The 25,548-nt window shown below is 50.3% G+C and overlaps 1 protein-coding gene across 1 annotated transcript in view; it reads left to right on the top strand.

Annotated features, from left to right (window-relative positions):
• The window catches only part of Arhgap35 (Rho GTPase activating protein 35), a 119,771-nt gene extending 96,104 nt beyond the window's left edge, over window positions 1-23,667 (top strand). Inside the window, exons 4-7 of the mRNA XM_076837902.2 lie at window positions 10,284-10,361; window positions 11,912-12,043; window positions 18,110-18,215; window positions 19,434-23,667. Coding sequence (XP_076694017.1) covers window positions 10,284-10,361; window positions 11,912-12,043; window positions 18,110-18,215; window positions 19,434-19,791 — 674 coding nt within the window. The 3' untranslated portion in view covers window positions 19,792-23,667. The remainder of the gene's footprint in view (window positions 1-10,283; window positions 10,362-11,911; window positions 12,044-18,109; window positions 18,216-19,433) is intronic.
• Window positions 23,668-25,548: the final 1,881 nt, after the last annotated feature.

Here is a 25,548-nt window from a genome sequence, read left to right as displayed (position 1 = left end):
GTCCCTTCTTGCTTGTTCTGTGTGGCAAACAGTCCTCTTGGCTGGCTTGGGGCAGAGCAGCCTGTCCAGCTGAGTTCCCCGATACACAGGAGGGCAGGCGCAGCTGGGACAACCAGGCAAAACAGGCCCGTCAGAACTGTGCAGGGACTTGGGCTGCCACCCAGACTATTTCTGTCTTGGATGGAAGGCAGGATCACTTTCTGAGACAAGCTCAACTTGGCTTTGGCTCTGGGCTCTACAGGCAGCTTGCCAGGGCATGCTGTTCTGATCAGGCAGGGCACTGGGTCCTGAGGAAATCCGCTAGCAAGGCTGAGTCACAAGCTAAGTGAACTCTGCTTATCTGGAACAAGCAAGAGCTGGCGAGCTGACTGCCTGCCTGCATGGCAGTGGGGAATTTTTGGAATGCAAGTGACTTATCCTTCACTTATAAGCAAGCAGAAAAATAAGGCACCGTGGAAGCAGTTCCTGGGGGGTAGCAAAAAAAGTGGAGGGCTTTGTTTTAAACTGGAAAAGCAACTTGTTAATAAACCAGCTTTGTAGGGGAAGAAAAGGTTGAGCCACATAGGCTGACCCCTTAAAACCCCCAGCATATTCCTGGGCATGGTGGTGCACACCTATAATCCCTGTGACTTGGCAGGCAGAGACAGGAGGACCACAAGTTCAAAGCCAGCCTGGTCAATTTAGCAAGACATTGTCACAAACATTTTTTTTAAAAGGGCTGGGACTGTAGCTCAGTGGTAGAGCGTCCCCTCAGTTAAATCCTTGGTACCACAATAATTGAGTGAGTGATGGTATTATACAACTCCTAGGGAGGCTATGGGCGTCTGGCAAGATGGTGTGTGTAGAGTGCCTGTGGCTGAGCCTGCCCTAAAGGGTACATTCTGCATAAATGGAAGCAGTGTTATTGAAACAGGAAACTGCGCTTAGGTCTGGGAGCCATGGTGAGCCAGCCCAAGCACAGAGGTAAAGGTGAAGAGATGACCTGGAGGAAGGTCCTGAGGCAGGAAACAGTGAGTGCTTTGAAGCTATGGGCGTTGGAGTGAAGGCTGGGTGTGTATTAGCTGGCTTGAGGCTAGTGAGGGGAACCCCCAAGGTCACCTTTGAAAAGCGTATATTTCTGGGCTGGGGTTGTGGCTTAGCGGTAGAGCGCTGGCCTAGCAAGTGCAAGGCCCTGGGTTCAATCCTCAGCACCACATAAAGATAAATAAAAAGAAAAAAACTTATTGTGTCCGACAAGAACTAAAAAATAAATATTAAAAAAAAGAAAGAAAAGTGTATATCTCTCTTAGATTGTAGAGACCGAAGTCAACTTTGCTGCTAAAGGCTTCTGGGTTTCTGACTGTGAAAAGTGCTCCTTCTTAGAAATGAGAGACCAGGACTGGCATTGGTGTCATGTTTACTTCCTTTCTCGGACCACTGGGAATCAGGAATCTGAATGAAGTTAACCTCTGCCCTCCTTAAGGCCTGGAGAAGTCTCCTGTGCCCTCACGAAACTTGTCTGCTTGGGCTGCACTGGGGTATTGGCCCAGCAGATGTGCCAGCAGGCTTTTTGTTGGTAGCTCTCAGCGTGGTGGTACCAGCTCCTGTCATTCATACTGGCATCACTGGGCCACTGGCCTTGTGTGGGTGTGCTGGCAAAGTCACACTTCAGAACCCAGAGGACTCCTTGTGTTCGGGCAGGAGGGGCTTCCTGACTATTCTGGCTAGGAGCCGTCATTCCTGTTCTACAGAGTGCAGGCTGCTTACCTCGGTTTTGAGTCACACTCCTCTCCCTTCCAGATTGGGCAGAGTGTTATCTCCAGGCTGGCCTGAATTTCACTTTGCCAATCTAGTCTCCTTCTTTTTCTTTCAACAATTTTGGGGAGTCAGACCTGTGGCCTCACGCTTGCTAGCTAATCACTCTACCACTGAGAACAGGCTCAGCCCTTTTTAAATTTTATATTGAAACAGGGTCTCACCAAGTTGCTGAGTCTGGCCTCAAACTTGCTCTTGGTCCTGCCTCAACCTTCCAAATAGCTTGGGTTAAGGTGTATGCCGCTCGCCCAGATGCAGTGTGGTTTCTTAAACACCATGCTGAGGTGTGTGTTCTCTTGAAAGTCAAGGAAACATAGAGCCCTGGTGTTTGGCTCAGAACAGGGTCCAGAAGCCCTGCTTTGCAGTTAATGCCAGGATCAAGCAGATGCCAGAGCCATATGATGCCCCAGACCTGGTGCGAGGTTTTCATTGCTTTCCCTCCAGATCTTTCTTCCTTTCCTTCTCAGCCCTGAGATTCTGACATGGTTGTATAGTCGTACAATGCCATTAGGAATGCATAAAGCCACAGTGCCTGCTTGTGGGGCTAGCACCCAATCAAGCAGTCATAATAGCATGTTAATGGCATCCTGTCATGGGGAGAAGGCCTGGCCCTGGCAGAAGCAGGTCTTATAGCATGAGGGGAAGACAGCTGACAATCCATCATGGGAGGGGCCGAGGGGCCTTAGTGTTCCAGCAAGAGAAAAGCCAGAGAGACATTCCAGGCACATCAGAGCAGGAAGGCAGCAGGGAGACCTGTTGGGGACTGTTAGAGTAGGACCTCCAGCAGGCCTTTGTCAGAGGAAAAAAGCAGGAACCTGCCGCTGTGGTGTGGTGAGAAGACCTTGGTCTTTCCCGGCTTCACTGCTCACCTCACAGCTCACAGATGAGCAGATGGAACAGAGTGTGGGTGAGCGGGTGCGGGCTTCCCACCGGATAAGGCAGGAGGACTGGAAAGTAGCGGATCTGGCCTTTAGGGGCTGCCTCCTGCCTGGACTTTTTAAGGGTGAAGGCAGTGGGAGCAGGTGTTGGAGGGAGCAGCATAGCACTGAGACCCTGGCTTGCATTAGCACTACCATTGACCCAGCACTGTGGCCTTGGGCAAAAAGCTTGGCCTTTCTGAACCTCCTTTTGCTGTTGAGAATAAAAATATTTACCTCAAGGAATTATTGGGAGGATTCACTGTGCAATTTTAGTGAAGAGCTTAGTACAGTGCATACTAAGGCCACATCCAAAAGTGAACTCTTGTTAATATTGCTATTTTAGTATTCTCAGTTATCTTTTCAGTGTATCAGCCATTTGTGATACTGATTGCTTTGATTTGTGTAAATCTCACAGTTTATAGCTTCTCAACAGACTCAATAATGATACCTTTACCTGATTTTTGGTGAGGATCCCAAGCTTTGGAGAGGTGAAGTAGTTTATTCTCAGCAGAGCCAGGATCTGAACTGAAGTCACCTTGGCGTCAAAACCCATGCATGTTTTTAAATATTTTTCTGCAGACTGGCTTATTTGGGCCGAGGTTTCAGAACCTAGACCATGCCTACAGGGAGCACTACTGTTGAGGCTTTCTACGAGCATAGGCAAAAAAGACAAATAATGGCAGGCTTTGTGCTGTGGACTTTGTATTGGTCATCTTATTTCTTCCATCAAATGGTCAGGTGAGTGAAAATTAGACTCAGAATTTGAATTCAGGCCTTGAGCCAGGCGTAATGGCACACACCTATAATCCCAGAAATTTGGGAGACTGAGGCAGGAGGATCACAAGTTCAAGACCAGCCTCAGCAACTTAGTGAGACCCTGTCTCACGATTTTAAAAAATCAATAGAAAAAGGGTTGGGTGTGTGGTTCATTGGTTAAGCGCCCCAGGGTTCAATCCCCAGCCTCCAAAAGAAAACATCAGGGCTAGGGCTCAGCGCTTGCACGCATAAGGCACTGGGTTTCTCTATCCTCAGCATCACATAAAAATAAGATAAAGATATTGTGTCCACCTACAACTAAAAAAATACATATTAAGAAAAAGAAAACTGCTCATGCCCTTGCCTACCTGCTGTCACTAGATCATTAGGCCAATAGCTGCTCTGTGAGCAAGGAGCCAAGATCTCATTAAATACATACCAGCCCCTGGACTGGCAACTGTTACTGCTTGTGTACAGAAAAGGAAATGCAGGCACACCTGCTTTTGACATCACCTGCCCCCTCACCCTTTCCTCTTACATTGAGGTGAGGGGGCAGTGCTACAGCAAGGTCCTCAGAAGGACCTAAAGAAAGGCTCATTGGTGCTCCCAGAGGCCAGTCCTCTGAAAGAGAGTCTGAAGGTGCTGCTAGGGGAGTGAATTTCTGCCTCTTCCTGAGCTCTCAGCACCCTCAGGCCTTGAGGATCTGCTGGCCTTAGCCTTAGAGGCTAAGAAAAAAGAATGGTTTATTTCAGACTCAGCCTCCAGAAAAGTTCATTAGTGTTGCCTTTAGTCAGTCCTGGGGTGCTAGTTAGATATTTTCAAAGAACTAAAGTGCTGAGTTTTTCTTTCTAAATATAGAAAGTAAAAAATAAAGGGTTTGTCTTGGAGGAAGTATTGATTTGCTGCTAGAAAGGACACTTCAGCAGAACCAAGTCCTGGTGTAAAGGAGCAGCAATGAGGCCTGTCGCAGTCAACTGCAGAAGGACCTCTGGCCACAAAGTCTGGCATGGGATCCGGGAGTAAAAACTCGTTCAGATATTTCAGAAAGTCAGGCCCATCCGGGGCCAAGGAGGTGATGCTCCCCCCTTGGTTTCCAGGCTCCTGTGAGGCACCCATCCTGCCAAGTGCTGCTGGCCTCTCTCAGGAGCCAGGGCAGCTGAAGGCCAAAACACACCAATTATGTGGCTAGGGCTATAGCTCAGTTGTAGAGCATTTCACTGGCACATGTGAGGCACTGGGTCAGTCCTCAGGACCACATAAAAATAAATAAAATAAAGGTATTGTGTCCATCTGCAACTAAAAAAGTATTTTTAAAAAAATATGCCATGAGGAGGGCCTCAGTGCTGGAACTGGGCATCCATCGAAGCCTTTTTGTTGTTGTTGCTGTTGCTTTTGGTTGGTTTTTGTTTTTTGTTTTAGGGGGTGGGTACCAGGGATTGAGCTCAGGGTCACTCAACCACTGAGTCACATCCCCAGCCCTTTTTTTGTATTTTCTTTAGAGACAGGGTCTCACTGAGTTGCTTAGCACCTGGCCATTGCTGCGGCTAGCTTTGAACTGGCGATCCTCCTGTCTCAACCTCCTGAGCTGCTGGGATTACAGGCGTGCACCACTGCACCCGGCCATCTAAGCCTTTTGTAAGGTCACCGAAGTAATTTTAAGACCAAGTCTGATAGCTCTGTAAAGGACTTATCTGACATGTGTGTTGCTAAGCATGTATTTATTGAGAGCTTGTTTGGAGATTCTAGCAGGGGAGCACAGATACTTGAATACCCTTGACTGAAGCCCTCTGTCAGAGAAGGTTGCCGTCTTCAGAGAACACAGCTTTGGGAGGGATGCACATGGAGTGGTGAGGGAGGAAATGGACACAGGCCTAGCCAGCCAGATTGGCTGAATGAACCCTGGCAATCAGTGGAGTGACAGATGTTGCAGATATTTATTGAAAGACAGAATAGACCTTTTTGCTTTTATCTACTACTTTTTAATTTTTTTTATGAAAGTCATACATGACTGTGGTTAAAAGATTAAGTGATACCTAAGAAACTTGCTTAGATGTAAAAAGCAGCAGCTTTAATACTTCTTAGAAATGTCCTAAAGTGTCTGATATCCATTTGTATTGCCCCTGGGTTTTATTGACTCATGGAATTTAGGAGTCAGAGAGACCTTAGAAACCTGGCTACCTTCTAGAGTGGCAGGTCCCAACTGGCCAGCAGCTGCAACAGCACCAAGGATAGTGTTAAAAATGCAGATGTTTGGGCTTCACTTGAAACTGATGGAATCTGAGACTCTAGAGCCTGTACTGTAACAGGCCCCCAGCTGCTTCTGATGCATGCTTAATTTTGAGACCTAGTAACATAAAATGAAATAGAAGACTGCAGGCTCTATAAAGTTCAGATCACATCTTGTCTGACCTTGTGCATGGTACTTGACTCTTAGCCTCAGCATTCCCATCTCACCATGGGAGTAGTTGGAACCTCTCTTATGGGGCACGGTGAGAGCTGGCATAGTATGCATTCAGTGCATGGTTTCTGATGGTGAGTCTTGTTAGGAGCTGTCTTCTGGGCTAGACACCAGCATCCAGGTCAGATGGTTATGCATTGCAGGGGGTCAAAAGCTCTGGCTTATTCTAATAAATGACATCTGTAGCTATTAATAGTTATCTTTATATTGAGAGAATATTTGTCATTCTGTAATTTCTATTCTACTCATTAACTCTGTTCCGTTGAGCCACTGAAACAAGACTATTCTATATGACAGTCATTCAGATATTTGAAAATAGTGACCTTGTCTGTTCTGAGCTTTTTCTTGTTCTAGTCCCGAAGATTAACTTAAACATAGAAGAATTGGAAACCAGTAAAAAAAAGTTTTTTAAAAACAGAAAAGAGGGCTGGGTTTGTGGCTCAGTGGTAGAGCACTTGCTTGCCTAGCACGTGAGTCACTGGGTTCGATCCTTAGCACCACATAAAAAATATATTGTGTCCATCTACAGTTAAAAAATAAAATTTTTTTTAAAGTTAAAAAATAAAATAAAGAAAGGAAAAAGGCCTATAGATGGGGCTGCACTTTAGTGAAGTGAGGAGTGTGTCTGTGGTGAGTCCTCGTGGGGAGGGATGCCTCTGAAATTAAGGTTGATGCTTTCTCAGATGGATTGAGAGTCTGGACTAGACATCGTGTATACACGTCACTATTAGTAAGAAATCTGCTCCAAGCCTCTTGTTCTTCTCCTGCTCTGGTCTCGGGCCCCTTGGCACACTGCCCTGCTCTGTCCAGCATCCTGGTTCTCACCTGTGTGCCTGCCCTGTACACACTTGAGCCTTCATGGTATTCACATTCTACTCGCAGTTTTGTTTTGTTTTTGTTTTAATTGATGTCTAATTAGTAGTTGTGATATATTATACTAGCCAAGCTAATGATACCTTTCCTAAATTATGCTGTAGTGTTGAATGTGACAGTAGCAGAATTGCTATTTTAAAATGAGATTTTATAAAATAAACAAATACCCAGATTACAGGAAATACTAAGTTAATGATTAATGCAATGGGGCTGCTGCTCTTGTGCTTTTAAATGCTTGCATTTTTGTGAGATCTATCTACTGAGATGTCAGCAGGCCCACACCTCTGATCATTGCCAGATAGCTAATTTGCTGTTTGTCTTCTGCCTTCTGATGCTGAAGTAGGTGGCTTTAGGAGAACTTGCAGAGGGATTCCATGTGAAGGACGTGAGTGGCCCAAGACTGTCAGATCTGTAGTGCAGGGAGTGCCCCTCCACTGGGATTTGGGAATGGTGACATTGCTACACCATCAGAGACATTTTAAGCTCCTGCCATTTGTGCCTTTTTTTCCTGTCCCCCAAATTAGGGAGGGTTGATATCCAGGGAAAGGGAAGAGAACTTAGAACATAGTTTTTGTTTGTTTTCAAATGCAGGAGTGAAAACTTCAGGCTACTGATGGGGCTGGCCCAGAATGTGGTAATTCTGTGTAAACCTAAGATGTGAAATGGGGAGGAAGTTTAAATGCGTCTGCGGGTAGTTTTTAAAAGCCACTGAGGAAATAGTCTATGGTAAAATAACAGATTCAAGGGATGCGAAATGGGGTCCTACTGACAGTAGGAAACATACTGTCTCAAAAGCCATGCAGAATGCTCAGGGCCCCTGGGCTTTTTTGCTCAAGTATGGTACTTTTGGGGAGACTATGGCCTGGACCCTATCCTGGTGGGGTGTAATGAGGCAGCATGCGCCTCAGCAGCACGCGCCTCAGCCAGTTGGTTTCTGGAGCAGTGTGAAGACAGGAGTGTGGCAGAAGCCCTGGTCTCTGTCAGCCTCCCTGGGGGCCAGGATTTCACCCTTCTTTCTGAACTTGGGCTGTTCTCAGCTGTATTCTCTCCCCAGCCAGTATCTCCTCCCAGGAGGTGTGGAGGACTGAGTGGCGTCGTGACACATGAGTAAACAAGTGAAGTATTATGTCCAACTACAACTCAAAAATAAAATTTAAAAAAAAAAAAAAAAAAGACTAATTTTGGCCAGGCGCAGTGTGCATGCCTGTAATCCCAGCAGAGCTCGGGAGGCAGAGGCAAGAAGATTACAAGTTCAAAGCCAGTCTCAGCAATTTAGTGAGGTGCTAAGCAACTCAGTGAGACCCTGTCTCTAAATAAAATTTAAAAAGGGCTGGGGATGTGGCTCAATAGTTGAGTGCCCCTGGGTTCAATCCCTAGTACCCAACCCCCTCAAAAAAGACTAATCTTAAAAACTTAATTTTTTTAAAATTATGTACTTCTTAAAATTTAACAAAATTAGAGCCAGGCATAGAAGCACATACCTGTAATCCCAGCAACTCAGGAGTTCAAGTTCAAGTTCAATCTCATCAATTTAGCAAGACTCTGTCTCAAAATAAAAAGTGCCAGCTCTCGGGCTGGAGTTGAGGGTCAGAGGTAGTAGAGTACTCGCCTAGCACTGTGGGAGGCCCTGGGTTGAATCCTTAGTACCACATATAAATAAAATAAAGATACTATGTTCAACTACAACTAAAAAATATTTTTAAAAAAAGTTGGGGTTGGGCTGGGGATGTGGCTCAAGCTGTAAAACGCTTGCCTGGCATGCGCGGGACGCCGAGTTCGATCCTCAGCACCACATAAAAATAAAGATGTTGTGTTCACTGAAAACTGAAAAATAAATATTAAAAAATTTTTTCTCTTTCTCTCTCTTCTCTCTATTTAAAAAAAAAAAAAGGTGGGGGCAGCTCTGACTCAGTGTCAGGGCATCCCTGGTTCAATCCCCAGAACCCAAATAACAATAATTAAAAAAAAAAAAATAAGAAGCATTTCATTAGGAAAATTAACAAGAACATAAATAGCAAATTCACATAGTAAGGAATACATCTTTCCAAGATTCTATAATCTTACACGTCGAGAAACAATTGTGGGGGCCATGAGTGTAGCTTATACTTCAGCATTTTCAGAATCATGTTATATGGCATTCTTTTTGTTTTGTGTTTGGTTTTAGCATTGTTAGGGTTCAAACCCAGGGCCTTGAGCATGCTAGGCAGGTGCCCTACCACTGAGCCATACTCCCAGCCCCTAAGGATCCTGTTGTAAAAGTATAAACATTTATTGATAAAAGTAAGTTCATTGGGCTGGGGATGTGACTCAAGCGGTAGCGCGCTCGCCTGGCATGCATGCGGCCCAGGTTCGATCCTCAGCACCACATAAAAACAAAGATGTTGTGTCCGCCAAGAACTGGAAAATAAATATTAAAAAAATTCTCTCTCTCTCCCTCTCTCTCTCTCTCATTCTCTCTTTAAAAAAAAAAAAGTACATAGACAGGGTGCAGTGTCACACACCTGTAATCCCAACTACTCAGGAGGCTGAGGCAGGAAGATTGAAAGTTTGAGGCCAGCCTTGAGCAATTAAGTGAGACCTTCAGTAACATAGCAAGATGCCATCTCAAAATAAAAACTTAGAAGGGCTGGGGAGATAACTGAGCAGTGAGTAGCACACCCCTGGGTTCAATTCTCAGTACTGAAAAAATAAAAGTTCATAGTATACTTTGTAAGTGAAAACAGTGGATTAAAATATAGTATTACATTCGTTTTTAAAAATGAAAAATTCAAGACTATACATCAAAATAAAAATTGCCTTCAGCTACTTCTGTTATTTTAAATATACTTCTATTTTTACCAAAAAAACAAATATTTTACTTAATGAATTGATTGAAGTATTGGGGATTGAACCCAGGAGCTGATTACCACAGAGCTCTATCCCAGCTTTTTTTATTTCTTATTTTGAGACAGAGTCTCACTAAGTTGGCCAGGCTGTTCTTAACTTGTGATCTTCCTGCTTCAGCCTCCAAGTGTCTGAAATTACAGGTGTGCACCACTGCTGCTAGCCAAGTACTTTAAATTTTTTTTTTTAATTTTTTAATATTTATTTTTTAGTTTTTCGGCAGACACAACATCTTTGTTTGTATGTGGTGCTGAAGATTGAACCCGGGCCGCACACATGCCAGGCAAGCGCGCTACCACTTGAGCCACATCTCCAGCCCAAGTACTTTAAATTTTTTAACTGAAAAAGAAAATGTGGGGCACGTGGGTTGAAGCATGTAAAAAAATCAAATGAGGGCTGGGGATATAGCTCAGTTGGTAGAGTGCTTGCCTCACATGCACAAGGCCCTGGGTTCAATCTCTAGCACCACAAAAAAAAAAAAAAAAAAAGAAGAAGAAGAAGAAAAGAAGAATCAAATGAAAAAAAAAAAAAAAAAAAACATCCTTCACCCTGTTCCTCCTGACATGCTCATAGACCCCTGCTTGTTCATATCTCCCCAGGTCTGAGCACTGAAGGCATCTACCGGGTCAGTGGGAACAAGTCAGAGATGGAAAGTCTGCAGAGACAGTTCGATCAAGGTAAGTCACAGCTGGACTGCCAGTGGGGCCTGGGCCTCCAGGCACTCCTGCCACCCATCTACCCAAAGAAGTGCTGGCTCAGGGACCGAGAAAAAGATCCCATGGGGACCAGACCTGTCAGCAAACCAAAGCACACCCCTGCCCAACTGAGCCAGACTAGCCACCCTCATCACCATCCACAGACACTGTTCAGGTTGCTCGTTTCTCCTGAAGAGAGAGCCCTACCTCCCTTGGCTGGGCAGGGTGATCACATCAGGTGGAGATGAGGCTGTGAGTCTCAACCACAGCTGCCTTCGCAAAGGCCCTGTGTGAGAGAATGCAGAGATGTTTTAGGATGAACTGAGCCTTAGGCCCAGACTCTCAAAGTAGAACTCTCAAGAGTCATACTAACTCTTGGTAAGACCTGGGACACACTAGTACTGTCATCCATTGCTTCTGAAAAATGCATCCTTAGCTCGGGAGGTGGATGCAGGAGGATTGCGAGTTCACAGCCAGCCCCAGCAATTTATTGAGGTAATAAGCAACTCAGTGAGACCCTGTCTCTAATAAAATATAAAATAGAGCTAGGGATGTGGCTCATTGGTGAATGCCCCTTATTCAGTCCCCAATACCCCCACCCAAAAAATAAAAAAAAGCATCCTTAGGCAATTTTGTCATTGGGCAAACATAACAGAGTACACTTACACAGCCTGACAGCTACTAGGTAGGTAGAGACACTGACTCATGGGATCACTGTTGGTAATGTTCAATCTACTGTTAACTGGAAAAGGTGGTGGTGCCAGGCGCGGTAGTGCACACCTGTAATCCCAGCGGCTCAGGAGGCTGGGGCAGGATGATCAGGAGTTCAAAGCCAGCCTCAGCAACTTAGCAAGGCCCTAAGCAGCTCAGTGAGACTGTCTCTAAATAAAATATTAAAACGGGCTGGGGGTGTGGCGCCTAACTATACGGCATGAGTCTGAACAGCTGATGGCTCCCCAGAATGGTCACCACAACATCCATCAGCAGATGGTATCTGCAGAGAAGCAGACAGTGAAGCACGTCAAGAGAAGGAAAATGAGAGAAGCAGCCAGTGGTACCACAGAAGGCAGGAGCCAAAGGAAGAAAAATGTGGACTCACCTCTCCCCCATAGAGGACAGAGAAGGAGACGGCCTTCTCGAAGCAAGCCAGCCTCTCAGCAGAGCCCCTTTTGATCCTGGGAGGGAGGGAAATGAGGAAAGAGAGCACCACTTCACAGCTAGACAAGGGGAGGAAAGTGGCACAGAACACCAGGGTGCAGGGGTGCCATTCCCCTTCCCAGTGGGTGGAGGTGAGTTCAGCCCAGCAACCTGGGAAAGAGGCGTTGGCTCTCATATGCCTGTGAACCTGGGGCTCTTTTTCAACAGGACCCATGGATGTCGCCTCCTTCCCAGTCTCTACTAACCCTAATCCCTGCCCAGACTCCTGGAGAGCCCTGGGCAGAATCCCCAGGACCTCAAGCTTCTCTAGCCTCTCCCAAGCGTTCAGTCTCCCTGTTGCTTCTGCCTAGCCTCACTGTCTGACTTCCTTTCAGACCACAACCTGGACTTGGCAGAGAAAGACTTCACGGTGAACACTGTGGCGGGCGCCATGAAGAGCTTCTTCTCAGAACTGCCAGACCCCCTGGTCCCCTACAATATGCAGATCGACTTGGTGGAGGCGCACAGTGAGTACTGCACCAAGTGTGGCCCTGGGGCTAGGGCACGCAGACCCTATGGGCAGAGTGCAGGGAGCAGCGCTGTAGGGACGGTCCTGCCTTCACAATGGACACTCTGGTTCTTGGAGCTGAGTTTTGAAGGACAGAAGGAAAGGAAAGATACCACTAGAGGGACCTCAGATTGGTCCCTTCCTCTGTAAACCATAGGTGCTCATGTGAGTGTTGTACCAAGAGAGCTACAGATTCCCCCAAAACTGTTAAGTGCATGGTTTTGTTATTAGACTTGGACTGAATCCCTGCTCCTTTGCTTGTGGCCGACTTAACCCTACCTGTGCCTTAGTTTGGTCCTGCTGTTCCTGCCCCTAAGGCTGGTGAAGTGAGATGTGGAGATGCCTGGAGGCAAGGATGTGAAAAGCCCTGTCTTGATTTCCTTTCCCCTTTGCTCCTCTTCTCCTGCCTCTCAGGTCACGAAGTTAACATTGTCTGGAGCCATACAGCCTCTTAGGAAGACCCTTTTAGGGGAAAAGGGTCACCTTCAGTGGCCCCGGCCAGAGCCTCATTTGGCACTGCAGCACATGAGCACCTGTGCTTTTGTTTGGTATGTGGGGATTGAACTCGGGGTGCTCTACCACTGAGCTACACTCCCTAGCCCTTTATTTTTTGAGATGGAGTCTCATTGAGTTGTGAAGCCTGGACTTGAATTTTCTGTTTTCCTGCCTCAACCTCCTGAGTTTATGGGATTCCAGGCATGTGCCACTATGCCCAGAGCCCCTCTGGTTTTCATAGCAGTCTCTGGGTACCGTCTTGCCTGCCCTGTCATCTGTTGCTGCCTTGGCCTGCCTTTCTGTGGAACTGTCTGTCCACAAGGTGGGGACTTCTCACCAGCCCACTTTGCCTGGGCTTTGTGCAGTACCATGGAGGGGCCCTGACCTCAGAGCTTCCCACCACCTGGCACTTAACTCTCTTTTTTAGCCAAAGGCAACCTTCCTACTTTGCCCCTTCAGCAAACCAAGACCCAGAAGCAGCATTGCTGGGCAGCCGCAGAAGGTGCAGTATCTTTTCCAGCTGCCAGTGACAGGGTGGGAAGAGGAAAGGCATGCTTCTCAGAGTCTGGACATGAGTCTAATCATGTCACTGCCCAACTCAAAAGAGGGAGTTTTGAACAAGTTTACTCACAAGGCTGGTGACATGAGCAGAAAGAACTCTTAGAGGTTGTAGATAACGTAGCTCTGAGTCCTGTGTCCTGGTCTCTTCTAAAGGAAGCAGGTACTGATCCAGGCACAGTGGCAAACTCCTGTAATCTCAATGATTCCGGAAGCTGAGGTCAGAGAATTGAAAGTTCAAGGCCAACTTCAGCAACTTAGCAAAACCCTGTCTCAAAAAAAAAAGGGGGGCGGGGTGCTGGGGAGGTAGCTCTGTGGTAAAGGGCCTCTGGGTTAAATCCCCAGTACAAAAAAAAAAAAAAAAACAGGTGCTAAGAAAGTCCCTTCCCAGCCTGCAGAGGCTGCTACGCTGTGCAGCCCTGTGCCACTTTTCCATGGCCTGCATTTATTGTAGTGTTTGTTTCCACAGCCTGGGTGCCACGTTGGCCTTGTTCTGCCCCCACTCCAGCCTCTGGAGTAGTCACAGCTCCTAACTGTCTTGCAGCCTACCAGGGAGCAGGCAGCACATAGTTCTTGTGGGACTCTCAGAGGGTTGCCTGGTGAAGAAGGAGACAGGGTTTCTCAGGGAAGTTAGGCCTTCCCCCTTGACCCTGACAGCCATAGAAAGAGGCTCTCGCACACAGTCCTTCTCCAGCAGGTTCCTGACTGGCCCAAGGGTGAAAGGTGTAGGAAATCTCTCTCTGAGCTGGGCAAGGTGGCCATTCTAGTAACTTGGGAGGCTGAGGCTGACGATTGCAAGTTTGAGGCCAACCTGGGCAACAGCCAGATCCTGTTGCAAAAAAATATATATAATTAAAATAATGATTTTTTTTTAAGAACTTTTATAGAGCCAGCTCTCCTCCAACCTAAGCTTATCTCTGAGCGGAAGTTAGAGGAGGAGCACACAGCCTTCTGGAAGCCAGGATTCCTCTCTGCATTTGTCTTGACTTGGCGCCATCTAGAGGCGGATCAGATCCTGACACCCAACAGAATGCTATTGTTTCCTGGTGAACTGCTGGCATAGCACCTTCTTGTCTGGGGAGGGGCAGGAGAAGAGGGGGTTGATAGGGAATCACCGGCCCTTCCTAAGCACCTCCAGTGCTACTGCCGGGAGGAGGCTACTGCTGCTTCTGCAGCCGCCTGGAAAAGGGTGGAGGCTCGCAGCTTCCTCTCCCATTGTGTGTTTCCTGTGCCCCACACCAGTCAGCTGGTTCCTCCGTTGTCTTGAACCTGGAAGAAGGGGTAGGGGAGGAGTGGATCCTTCTCGAAGCCAAAGCAATTGAGAGAAAGTGGGGCTCTGTATGTTGGTGGTAGTTGTTACTGAGCTAGAGGTATCAGGCAGAGCAAAAGTTAGTGTCAAGGAACAGTAAGGAACAAAATTGCCCTGCCCCAAAGTAGCTATTTCCAGACTGGCTGGGTTTCCATGGCAACATCAACTTGACCAGCTCTTTCCACTTAATGCCTCAGAGCAGCTGTGCCTGTGTTCAGGCGTGGACCTGGTTTCAGATCCCATCACAACAGAGATCAGGGTCACTGTACAATTGGTCTGTTAATGCCAGAACTTTTGAACATTGCTGAAAATGTGCCCACAAAGTGCAGATTTTTGTGATTATTCACCAGTTATCTTCTACCATGGTCAAGGTGATGTGTGGGATATTTAGAAATGAACTTCAGCCAGAGCTCACACAAGATGCGATGTGCTTGCGGTATGCCCGACCTGGCTGCCAGGCCTGTGTGCCCTTAGCATTTGAGGCAGATGGTATTATATCTCCCATTTCACAGAGGAGGACACTGAGGCTATCAGAGGTGATGCTCCTTGGCTTAAGGCTCAGAGTCATACTGCTACTGACTGGCAGGCTCTTTAATCCATGCCCTCCCTGGAGACCCACTGAAGGTCCCTACAGACAGAATGAAGCAAGCTGAGCTCGATAGAGTACGCCGAACACTGTGCGGGGGGCAGCCACACAGCAGAGGTGTCTTCTGAACTGTGGTTTCAGGTAGGAACAGGATTCCAGGAGGCAGAGAAGGCAGCTTTATATTGCCATCTCTTGTCCTCCCATGTGTCACCTGCCCAAGAACATAGGTGTCCTCGGTCTTGTCCTTTTCTCCTCACAACACCCCCTCCTCATTCAGGCTCCCTCCAGTCCATCCAGTTCCAGTAAACCTTGTCTTAGGGCATTTGTGTTGGCAGGGGTCCTAGAGCTGGCTCCATCTCAGGCCAGAGTGTCTGAGCTAAGAACCTGCAGCTCCAAGGTCCTCAGCCCTCAAAACCTACTCATAAAATCAGTCTGTCTCAGTCTAGGAGGAAGGCCAGTAGCTTTCATCAGATTGTCAAATGGAAGTGGCTCAGAGTACTGGCTTATTATCTTTACCCTTCCTATTTGACAGGTGAGGCAAGAGATAACAAACCACTCACTGTCAAGGTCACAAGCAGACAGGTCCTGCCACCTTTGGGCCTCTCATTCCTATACTGCCTTGTGACACTGCTGATTCTGGGACCTTACCTTTCTCTTGTCTCTCCAGATAGATGCTTAGGGGCATGGTGCTCCTCACTGCCCAGCACAGGCTGATTAATTTCACAGATACACATATGCACCAGGCTGGGTATGGACAGGGACAGAGAGCAATGGACAGACATTATGCAGTCCCTGCCTCAGTGGGGAGGGGCAGGAGACTCTGAACAGCATGTCATAAGATCATGCCCACAGGACAGCCTGGCCCTGGGGTCTACCACCTGGCAGAAGGGGAGTTACACACCTCCTGTGTTATATGTATCACTAGGCCTGTGACCTTGATCCAGGCCTTTTCCTTTTCTCCTGATGCAAGTGTGCAAGGTGGACTGAGACTATAAGCTCCAGGTACTGAGTTAGCAGGAACAGATCTAAGCTTACAGCTCAATTAGTGACCAGGGTGCCAAACATAGCAAGCAGCCAAGCAGAGACATTGAGATTGGATCCATGCCACCAATTTAGAGACGTTGCCAGTTTTGTATCATTTTGAGAGCTGGTTTCTCTTTATTGTGAGAGATGTCTCTAAGGTCCCTGGTGGCCTCTCCTGTCCTTTGTTCTTCCTCATGAGTTCTTGGAGTCTCAGCTACTTTCAGTTGCCTACTCTATGCCCCAGACTTGTCTTGGCTCAGCCTACCCCACAGTGAGCTTTCTTGCTGTCTATAGGAGGCCTGCTCATGTGGGGCCCCCATCACTTTCCTTTTGATGACAGCAGAGGCACGACAGGGAACCCAGAACAGATGGCTGACCTGGGAGAGGAGCCTGGTACAATGCTCAGCTGCCCTGGCACCAGTGTTGTGGCTTTTATGACCACTTGGGCAGTCTTCTGGACCACCATGGGTGTAGCCCAGCTTCACCTTCCACTGAGACATTGGTGAGGGCTGCAGGGAGAGCTGCTGGGAATTCTGCAGCAGGTTCCCGCACTGTCCCAAGCGAGAGGCCACTGGTGTCTTTTCTATGTGAAGAGGCTGCTGGTCTGAGCTTGCAGTGATCCCACTCCCTGAGAGCCTCTGCCAGGGTCTTGCCATGCAGCTGGTGGGAGGGGAAACGACACGCAGGCTAGTGACTATCAGGGCCCTTCTCAGGTTCCTGGCTGAAGTGCTGCTGAGGGGGCTGGGCTTCCATCACCACCATCACAGGTCACCGGAGTTATCAGAGCAGGGTCCATAATCGCCCCAAGGAAGAAAGAAGGGAAACACCCATCCTTGCTGCTCCCTGGGGAGGAAGGACAGGGGGCATCCCCATGGTGGCCTGGCCAGCCCCTCTTCCTGACTCAGCTCTTCTGTGAAGGTGCCATAAGTGCTTGATTAAAACAAACACAGCTGTGTTTGTGTCGTGCAGGCACCTACAGAGAGACCTGTGCGCACTGCATCTGGAAGGGGCGTGATTATTTTATCAAATGAAACCTGGAGTTGTGCACGGTGCTTCCTCTGTCCCTGCAGTCTCCGTCCCCCTGCGGTTGTTTGTTTGTTTGTTTGTTTGTTTGTTTTTTACAGGCTTTATTGAAACATAACAGTAAAGAATTTTAAATCTCAGTCTGTAGAGTCTGCCATTGAGTTGGGAACCTTCAGATAAATGTTACAGAGAAATGAAGCCTCACTAGCCAAGGTGGAGCAGGCCCCTTCAGGGAGGAGAGCCAGGACACCAGGGAGCCCCGTGGTCACAGCTCAGACTCTGCAGCCAGTTGGTCAGGCTTTGATTCCCTGTCCTGTAAGCTCTCTGGGCTCCTGGTTCCTCATCTTGAAATGGGGTGGAACAGTGCCCTCCTCAGGGTTGTGGGGCCAACTGCACCGGGCCTGAAGTGAACTCTGCGCTTCTTCTAGGGCTGCTTGTTTTTCCTGTCCAGGACGTGAGGGCTCCACAATGGGCAGAGTGTGGTGGCAGTGGGGGAGGAGGGTACAGAGTCGCTCTGAGCTGCATGAAGCTCCCCACTGCTGCCCATCCACTCCTCCAGCAGGGCAGTGGATAGAGGCATTCTGTGTCTCCAGGGGAGGACAGAGACCTGGTCTTGTGACGGATTCCCTTCGTAGACAGCCTGTTGGCGTGGGTGGGTCGCAGCGCTCGTCTGGTCAGGAAGCGAGCAGCCTTTCTGCATCAGGGTGCCTGTCTCCAAGGGCAACCAGAGGAGCAAAAGAATGGTGTTCTTTATGGTGGAGTCTCTGGATGGTTGCTTCTTGGGTGGTGGGGGCCAGGAAGCCCCAGGCACATAATACTGCCCTTCAGCAGGGGGCTGGGACACAGGTGGGCCTGGCCCTGGGGCTCAGGCAGGCCTTGTGACAGCCCCAGGTGCCCTCAAAGAATACCCAGTGCACAGTGTGCCCTGATGTGCCACCAGCCCACAACTTCCATCACTTCCCTAGCTCTGCCTTGAGCCACTGAACACCCACCAGCCTTGGCCATGAAAGTCTTTGATTTTCTTTCCTCAGAGATCAACGACCGGGAGCAGAAATTACACGCCCTTAAGGAGGTATTAAAGAAATTCCCAAAGGAAAACCATGAAGTCTTCAAATACGTCATCTCTCACCTAAACAAGTAGGTTGCAGGACTTTCTGGCTGTTTTTTTTCTCCCACTAAAAAATTGACAGCCACCTAGGCCCTGTGGCACACACCTGTCACACCAGTGGAAGGCTGAGGTAGGAGGATAGATAGCAAGTTCTAGGCCAGCCCTATCTCAAAAAATAAACAGCCAGGTGCATGCCTGTAATCCTAGCAGCTCCGGAGATTGGGCAGGAGGATTGTGAGTTCAGAGTCAGCCCAGCAACTTAGCAAGACCCTAAGCAGCTCAGTGAGACCCTATATCTAGATAAAATATGAAAAGGGGCTGGGGATGTGGCTCAGTGGTTAAGTGCCCCTGGGTTTCTATTCCTGGTACCAAAAAAAAAAAAAAAAATGTGGGGAGATGGACAGCCAGGTTAGTTAACAGTAGAACGAGGCCTACATCCTCATCCTGGCTGAAAGGTCGGGCCCCAGCCTGCCATGCTGCTGTTCAGCCTCTGCCACAGGAATAGCTGACTCTGTCCAGGAGAAGCCCACATGGCCCCAGCTGGTGGGAGAGGAAGGGCCTTGATAGTCACTGGCCTGAGTGTCCTTTCCCCTCCCACCAGGTGCATGGCATGTGGGCTTCTCCTGGACAGAGTCGGGCCCCACACCAGACTGTGCCCTTGGCTTTGACTGGACTTGAGGGCATCCACCTCCTCTTAACTAGCAGGAGGGAAGGTTCTCTGGTGCACACTGGTACCCCTAGAGATCTACCCCTAGAAACCTCCCAGAGTCCATCTCCAGCTTCCGTATTTCCCAGCTGGTGTGTGACAGGACGCTGTTCAGAAGGGCTGCGCCACAAGAAGAGCAGACCCCAGTGGAGGGAGTGTGGCCGCTGCAGTCAGGAAGGCTGTCTAACTGTCCCCAGATGCGTTCACATACAAGAATAGGTTTGTTGGTATGTTATGGAGCTCTGGCTTGGGACCACAGAGATCTCTCTGCACAGCCAGAGCACTATCACCCACTTGGTTGTCTGGTGAGTCGGTCCCTGAGGGTTCCATCCACCCCCCAGGATTTGGAAGGTGCCTGTGGGCCAGGGCTTTCGCTCTTCCTCACCTGTGGCAGCCTTCCACACTCGCCACAGGAGCCCCTGGAGCAAGAGGAGCAGGCATGGAAAGCCAAGGCAGTCCCAGGTTCTCGGTGGTTGGGCCCAGGTGACAGTGGGTCACTCTGACTGTGGAGCCCTGACTGTGGGTTTGGTGTCGCCTGCAGAGTCAGCCACAACAACAAGGTGAACCTCATGACCAGCGAGAACCTCTCCATCTGCTTCTGGCCCACCTTGATGAGGCCCGACTTCAGCACCATGGATGCACTCACAGCCACGCGCACCTACCAGACAATCATCGAGCTCTTCATCCAGCAGTGCCCCTTTTTCTTCTACAACCGCCCCATCAGCGAGCCCCCAGGTGCCGTGCCCAGCTCCCCCTCGGCTGTGGCTGCCACTGTTCCCTTCCTCACCTCCACGCCTGTCGCCAGTCAGCCATCACCTCCCCAGTCACCACCACCCACCCCACAGTCCCCCATGCAGCCACTGCTCCCCTCCCAGCTTCAAGCCGAACACACGTTGTGAGCCATCAGGGCCTGGGGCAACGGGGAACTGGTCTTCTCTTAAACAGCGTGGCACTCAGCCTTGAACACAACCACAGCTACTGGGGCAGGGGCCAAAGCCAGGTGCCCCTCTTCCCTGTCAATTCTCAAGACCTCAGCGCGGGGACCAGCTCGTGTCCTCCACAAGCTAGGCTGTCAGGCACCCAAGCCCAGCAGCAGCAGTGGGGCCCTGCCCTTCGACTCGGACCACTTTGATGACTGACCTAGTCAGGCAGCAGCCCCAAGTGCTCTTCCGCTGCTCCCTTGACCACCTTGCCCAGCTGTGCACACCAGCCTCAGGGTGTCTCCCTGCTTGTGCAGACCCCAGTACTGGGCCAGAACCCTGGCCTCTGCCAGGGGAGGACGTTCTGAATGCAGGCCTGCCCTGGGCAGGGCTGGCACCCCTTTTGTCTCTTCCCACCTTCTTTGTCTGCACACACATACCTGCCCTGGGGGTCCTCGGGAACATGTAGGTCCCAGTTCTGCCAACCCAAGGTACATATGGGGGCGTCTGCCCGGCGCATGAGAACCAGGGGAGGATAGCTTTGTGCCTGGACCGAAGAGAGTGTGACTTCTCCATCCCCAGATCCCCGCTTCACAGGCTTCTGGACACACCTATAGGAACACTGGAAGAGGGTGAAGGCTCCGCCCACAAGTCAACCGCAGGAGGAAGAAACTGCAGACCTCGAGATTCCACTGTCTTCCACCTCTTCAGGCAGGTGGACAGATGGAGGTGACCCTGAAGGCTCAGAGCAAAATAAGGATGTCTGGAGCAGAGGCCTGTGAGCCTTTTGGGTCCCACTTAGGTCCTTTCAGCAGATCCCCTCTCCCCAAGATGGTTGCAGCCCCTGGTGGGAGAGCTGCAGGTGGGACCATCCTGGCCCAGCTGCCAACACACTACACTGCTAAGGAAACACTACTTGTACACATGGGCTGAGGTGGGCACCTGGTGTGTTTGGTGTTAAAGTGGAATGACACCAGCAGGCGTGTCTGGGATGTGGGCAGGCAGGGTTGTCTGCTGGGGCCTTCACAGGAGCACACAGCTCAAGACACAGGCATTTTGCCTTCCTGTCACTACCACCCTGGCCCTGCCAGGTCTTTCCACCCGCCCCAAGAGCCATTTCCACCCCCTACCTCTACTGAAAGGGCCACTACCCTATCCCCCAAGTTTTCGTTTTCATGGTGGCATCACAGCCGCCGCAGTCAAAAAGCCTGACCCTGAGGTGCCCTGGGTGTAGGGGAGGGGCAGAGAGGCTCCTCACTTGTCATTGCACTTTAGAAACAGCTTTTGCATGGTAGGTTCCCAGGGCCTCCCCATCACAGGGCACCGCACCCGCACCGCACTGCAGGAGAGGCCTCCAGGTGAGCAATGCTGCCACCTGCTGGTAGAGGCGGGCACTGTGCCCACTAGGTCCTTTGGGTAAACCAGCTGTCGAGTTCTTGATGGCAAAATAAGGTGCTTAGAAACACTAAATTACCCCCAAGAGTTTTGTAACTTTACTTTTTTTTTCTCTCTTTTAACAGTGCTGGGGGTTAACTCAGGGCCTTGTGTCAGGCCGCTGAGCTACACCCCAGCCCATTATATTACCTAAGAACATAAAACCAAACCCAAGGTACAGACGCATTGTGTGTGGATGCTGGGTGCTGGTTTCCTCCCCTCTAGTGGGTCTGTAACACCTGGAGCTGTAGGTCTGGGTGGCTGGAGGGGTAGTGCTGCTGGATTCGGTTGAGGCTGGTGGTCTGTCCTCTAGCCCTCCAGTCCCCACAGCCCTGAGCCCTAGGCAGATGGGGAAGAGGCTTCATTTACTCCTCTACTTTATCTACATCTTGCTCTCCCGGTTGGCTTTTCAAGGAGTTGGGGCTGCAGGGAAACCATGTTGGTGGAATCCCTTGTTTGTACCAAGGGTAAAGGCAACCAATTCCCACACTGGCCACCCGTTTCCACGAGTTCTGCTGCTATGCTCTGTGGGGACAGGAGGATGGCTGTGGGAGGCGCTGCCTTGCACCCTAACCCTTGCAGAAGTACCAGAAGCCAGGCTGGGGCCTCCTGCCCACTGCCCCCAGGGCACCGGAGTTGGGCAGTGGGCACTGACGCCCGCGTCCCAGGAGAGCCTGAGCGTGCAGGGAGCTACAGGTTCCCTTGCCCTAACTCCTCAGCCTTCAAGTCCTGCTTCCCAGGACCCAGGGGATCAAGGACACTCTGTTGGGCATGGCAGTGGTGGCAGTCCTGCCCTGGGCAGTCCGGACAGCATTCAGATCTGAAAGGGAGAACACCTAGGGCTTCACTAGGACCCGCTAGCCTTGCACAGAACCCTGCCACCCCTCCCCTGTCCAGGACTGTAAGCTCTAGAACGTTCTTGCCTGGTCCCCGGGTGGGCTGCACATCATTCGGATCTGGGTGGCAGCCAGTTCTCTTGCCCAAAGCAGGAGAGCAGGCCAGCTGCTGCCCCTGGCTGTTCATGGTGGGCATAGCCTGATGGCACCACTCGGCAGTACCCCAGGGTTGCCCTGCACAGAGACCCAGGCAGGCTGGAGGCCTGGGAACATTGGAATTCCTGACTTGTGTCGCTGTTGGGTGTCTGCACACGCTCTGCATCGCCTGCCCTTCCCATCACTCGACATTTTAAGGAGGAGTGTGAAGGGAGCCTGCCCCTCCCCCTTGGTTTTCCCTGCTTGTGAGGCTTCTGGCAGAATTTGCCTTTGCCACTGCATTTGAGGGTGACATCACTTGTAGGAGCAGTTTGCTGGCCGGAAGGTTTTGGGACAGAGCCCACCCTCCCCAGACTAGGCTTCAGCTCCTTGTCTGTGGGACTGGGTTTTGTGGAAGCCAGTGTCCCCTTGATAGATGGTCCTAGGCCACCAGGCACCCTGGCCTCAACTCCCAAAATATGGCAGTGGGCTAGCTGCAGCATATTGTCACCAAATGTGATTTCTGCTTGTGCTGCTTCCTGTCCTGTGAGCAGAACGCTTACTGTGCAGGTGGGGGGCCAGATCTGCTCCCCCAAAGAGTAGACCTGCTTGGGGCTGTGGGCTGTGCAGGTCTCGGGGTGGCAGGGGAAGCAGGAGCAGCGCTCCTCGCCAGGCGGGCTTGACCGAGCAGCTGCACCTAGGGAGAAGGTGACCTCTCGTCACTCGAAGACCCTGGGGATGGGTGCGGGGTGGCCCCAACACCTGGCAGCCCGTTTCCCTGTGCCCCTCCTGACAGCAGCGATGCCACTTGCTATCCATGTAGTTGAGACAGGGCGTAAGTTATTGTTTGCATTAAAAAAAAATCATGTTCCCTGTGTACATTTTTTTTAAAAAAAGGAAATGTCTTGGAAATGTATGGGAATAAAACTGTTTGAAAAATTTGGAATAGTGCTGCTGCCGGCTTATTTTTCTGGTACTTGTATTTTCACATGTTAAATGACCTTTATATATGTTGAATTAACAAATATTTTGAGTTTCCTGAGAAAAACAAACATTAATGGTATTGAAATGTGTTAGTAGTCTGGCCGTGTGCCCAAATTTCTGTTTTGCAGCAAAGTGGAAACTGTATGTAAAGAAAGTATAACAATTATTTCTCGTATTTTAGGGGCTTTAACCAGGACCGCTCTAGTTGGTGTTAGGAGTGTTGCTTAATTTCCAGGCTTTTCTTTTAACAGTCGTGGGGTGTGAGGCTCCAGCCTGATTAGTGCATGGCCAGCCCTCAACAAGGCTGAGGCATCTCTGACCGAGGTGTTTTTGTTTGGTTTTGTTTTTTAAAATCATGTATTTGCTACAAAGTATTGTACTTGTCTCAATGGGAATGGTGTAAAAAACTGAAAGGCCTTATGTGATATGTATCATAGTTAATAAATCAATCTTGTAAAAAACCAAACCTGAGAGCATGAAGGGCGCGCCCCAGCCCAGGAGTGGGCTGCAGCCTGGGGTCCTGCGAGTGCGGCCGTCTCTCCCACCTTGATGGCCTTTGTCGCCTGTGCAGCTTCCCACTGTCACTGTCGACGCCCCAGTCTGGGGTGCTGGGAGGCAGACGGCAGGAGGGTCCCAGGGAAGGGAGCGGGCCAGGAGCCCAGCCTCTCCTCTTGCCAGAGCAGGCTGCCTGTCCTTGCAGTCCGACATTGTCACCATCAGGATCAGGGAAAATGCCTTCAGTGGTGGTAGTTGGCTGCCTCCCAAAGAAACCTCTGCCCGTGAGCTTGAGGAGCCCCTGGGAGAGAGCACCTCCCTGGCCCACTCAGCCCGGCTCCCTCCCTACCCTCGCCCACCACCCAAGCAGGCCTTGGCCTCGGCCCTGCCAGTCCCTCTGCTCCATCCAGCGCAGACCCCAGTCCAGGCTCACCTAGACGACTCCTCTCACTGCTCTCCCTGTCCCTGACCTTGCCCTTTTGCCCTAACCTGGGGCAGGAACTTCATACAGGTGCCTTCCCCACGGCCACCCCAGCCCAAGCCCATTGCAGACATGACGAGTTGATCATGTCCCTGCGGGTTGACCCAGTGCACCCCCCTCTGCAGGCAGCCACTGCCAGCAGCAGCAGTGGGCACAGGAGATGATGCCTCCTGCTCTGGGCTTCTCAGCTGGGCAGTCGGACAAATAAATAGAGCTGCTTATTTACTGGACCCTGCACTTTGCTATCCACGCGGGACTGCGCCCCACTCAGCCTGCTCTTCCCCGCTTCCATCCAACTCCTCAGAGTCACCCCAAGTGCAGGTGGCTGCAGTGCCCTCCGTCCAACCTCAGCTCTCCCCAGGTTCCCGCCTGCCTCCGAAGCCAGCCTTCCTCTAGAAATTCTCCCTTGGCCCCTTTCCTACGCGGATCTGCCCAGCATCTCTCACCTGCCATGGGCCTCTGTGGAAGCCAAGAATGCTTCAGCACTTGTTCTTTCTTTAAAATAATAATAATAGTAATATTTTTGAGTTATAGGTGGGCACGATATCATTATTTTATTGTTTTATTTTTATATGGTGCTAAGGATCGAACCCAGTGCCTGAAGCATGCCAGGTGAGCGCTCTACCACTGAGCCCCAGCCCCAGTCCAAAAACCCCTCTCCTAGGGCCCTCTCACAGCTGGTCTCAGTCCGAGTGCTCTTGATGTTCCTCTTGTGTACTTTCGTCCTTGTGTCTCTCAGCCACTGTCCACCCAGGTGGAGAGCCTCCTGGGCAGCTTCTGTGGTTCCCCCAGATGCCCGCCCAGGATGGCCACCAGCTGCTTCTGCTCAGCTTGCAGAATGCAGCGGGCCCACCCTGACCTTGACCTTGGAGCCAATCTCTCAGCCAGTCTCTGCTCAAGCACCTCACTCCATGTCCACCTGCCTGTGATGCTCCGCTCAAGGATCTTAGCCAAACCCCTTACATCTTCTCCAAATCTGTGTGTCCCCGGGACATTTCACAAGCCAGCGACCCCAAGGTGTCCCACTCCCTTTGCTGTCAACCTAGTACAGCTCCCAGGTTCAATTCCCTCCCGGTTCCCTACAACCCTCTGGCCTGATGTCACCAGGACATCCTTCCTGCCTCCTCCCAGCCTCCAGTCTCAGCCTTTCCAGGTGGCAGCCAAAGGAGCTTTTCAAAACTTGAATCAGGCCATGCCACTCCCTCTCAGCACCCTCCAGGGCTCCCCAGTGCCTTTGGAGGAAGCCCAGATTCTTCAGCAGGCCATGAGGCCTCCTGCCAACCTCTTGGGAGCCTTCCTCCTTTGGTATCCTCCGGTTCAGCCAGGGTCCACCCACCTCAAGCCATGCTGTTCCCTTCCCCCTTCACCCCA

The sequence above is a fragment of the Callospermophilus lateralis genome, chromosome 18, assembly GCF_048772815.1.
Source record: "Callospermophilus lateralis isolate mCalLat2 chromosome 18, mCalLat2.hap1, whole genome shotgun sequence".
In the NCBI taxonomy this organism is placed as follows: Eukaryota; Metazoa; Chordata; class Mammalia; order Rodentia; family Sciuridae; genus Callospermophilus; species Callospermophilus lateralis.
Note: the sequence above shows the minus strand (reverse complement) of the source record. Positions and strands in the feature narration are given on the sequence as shown.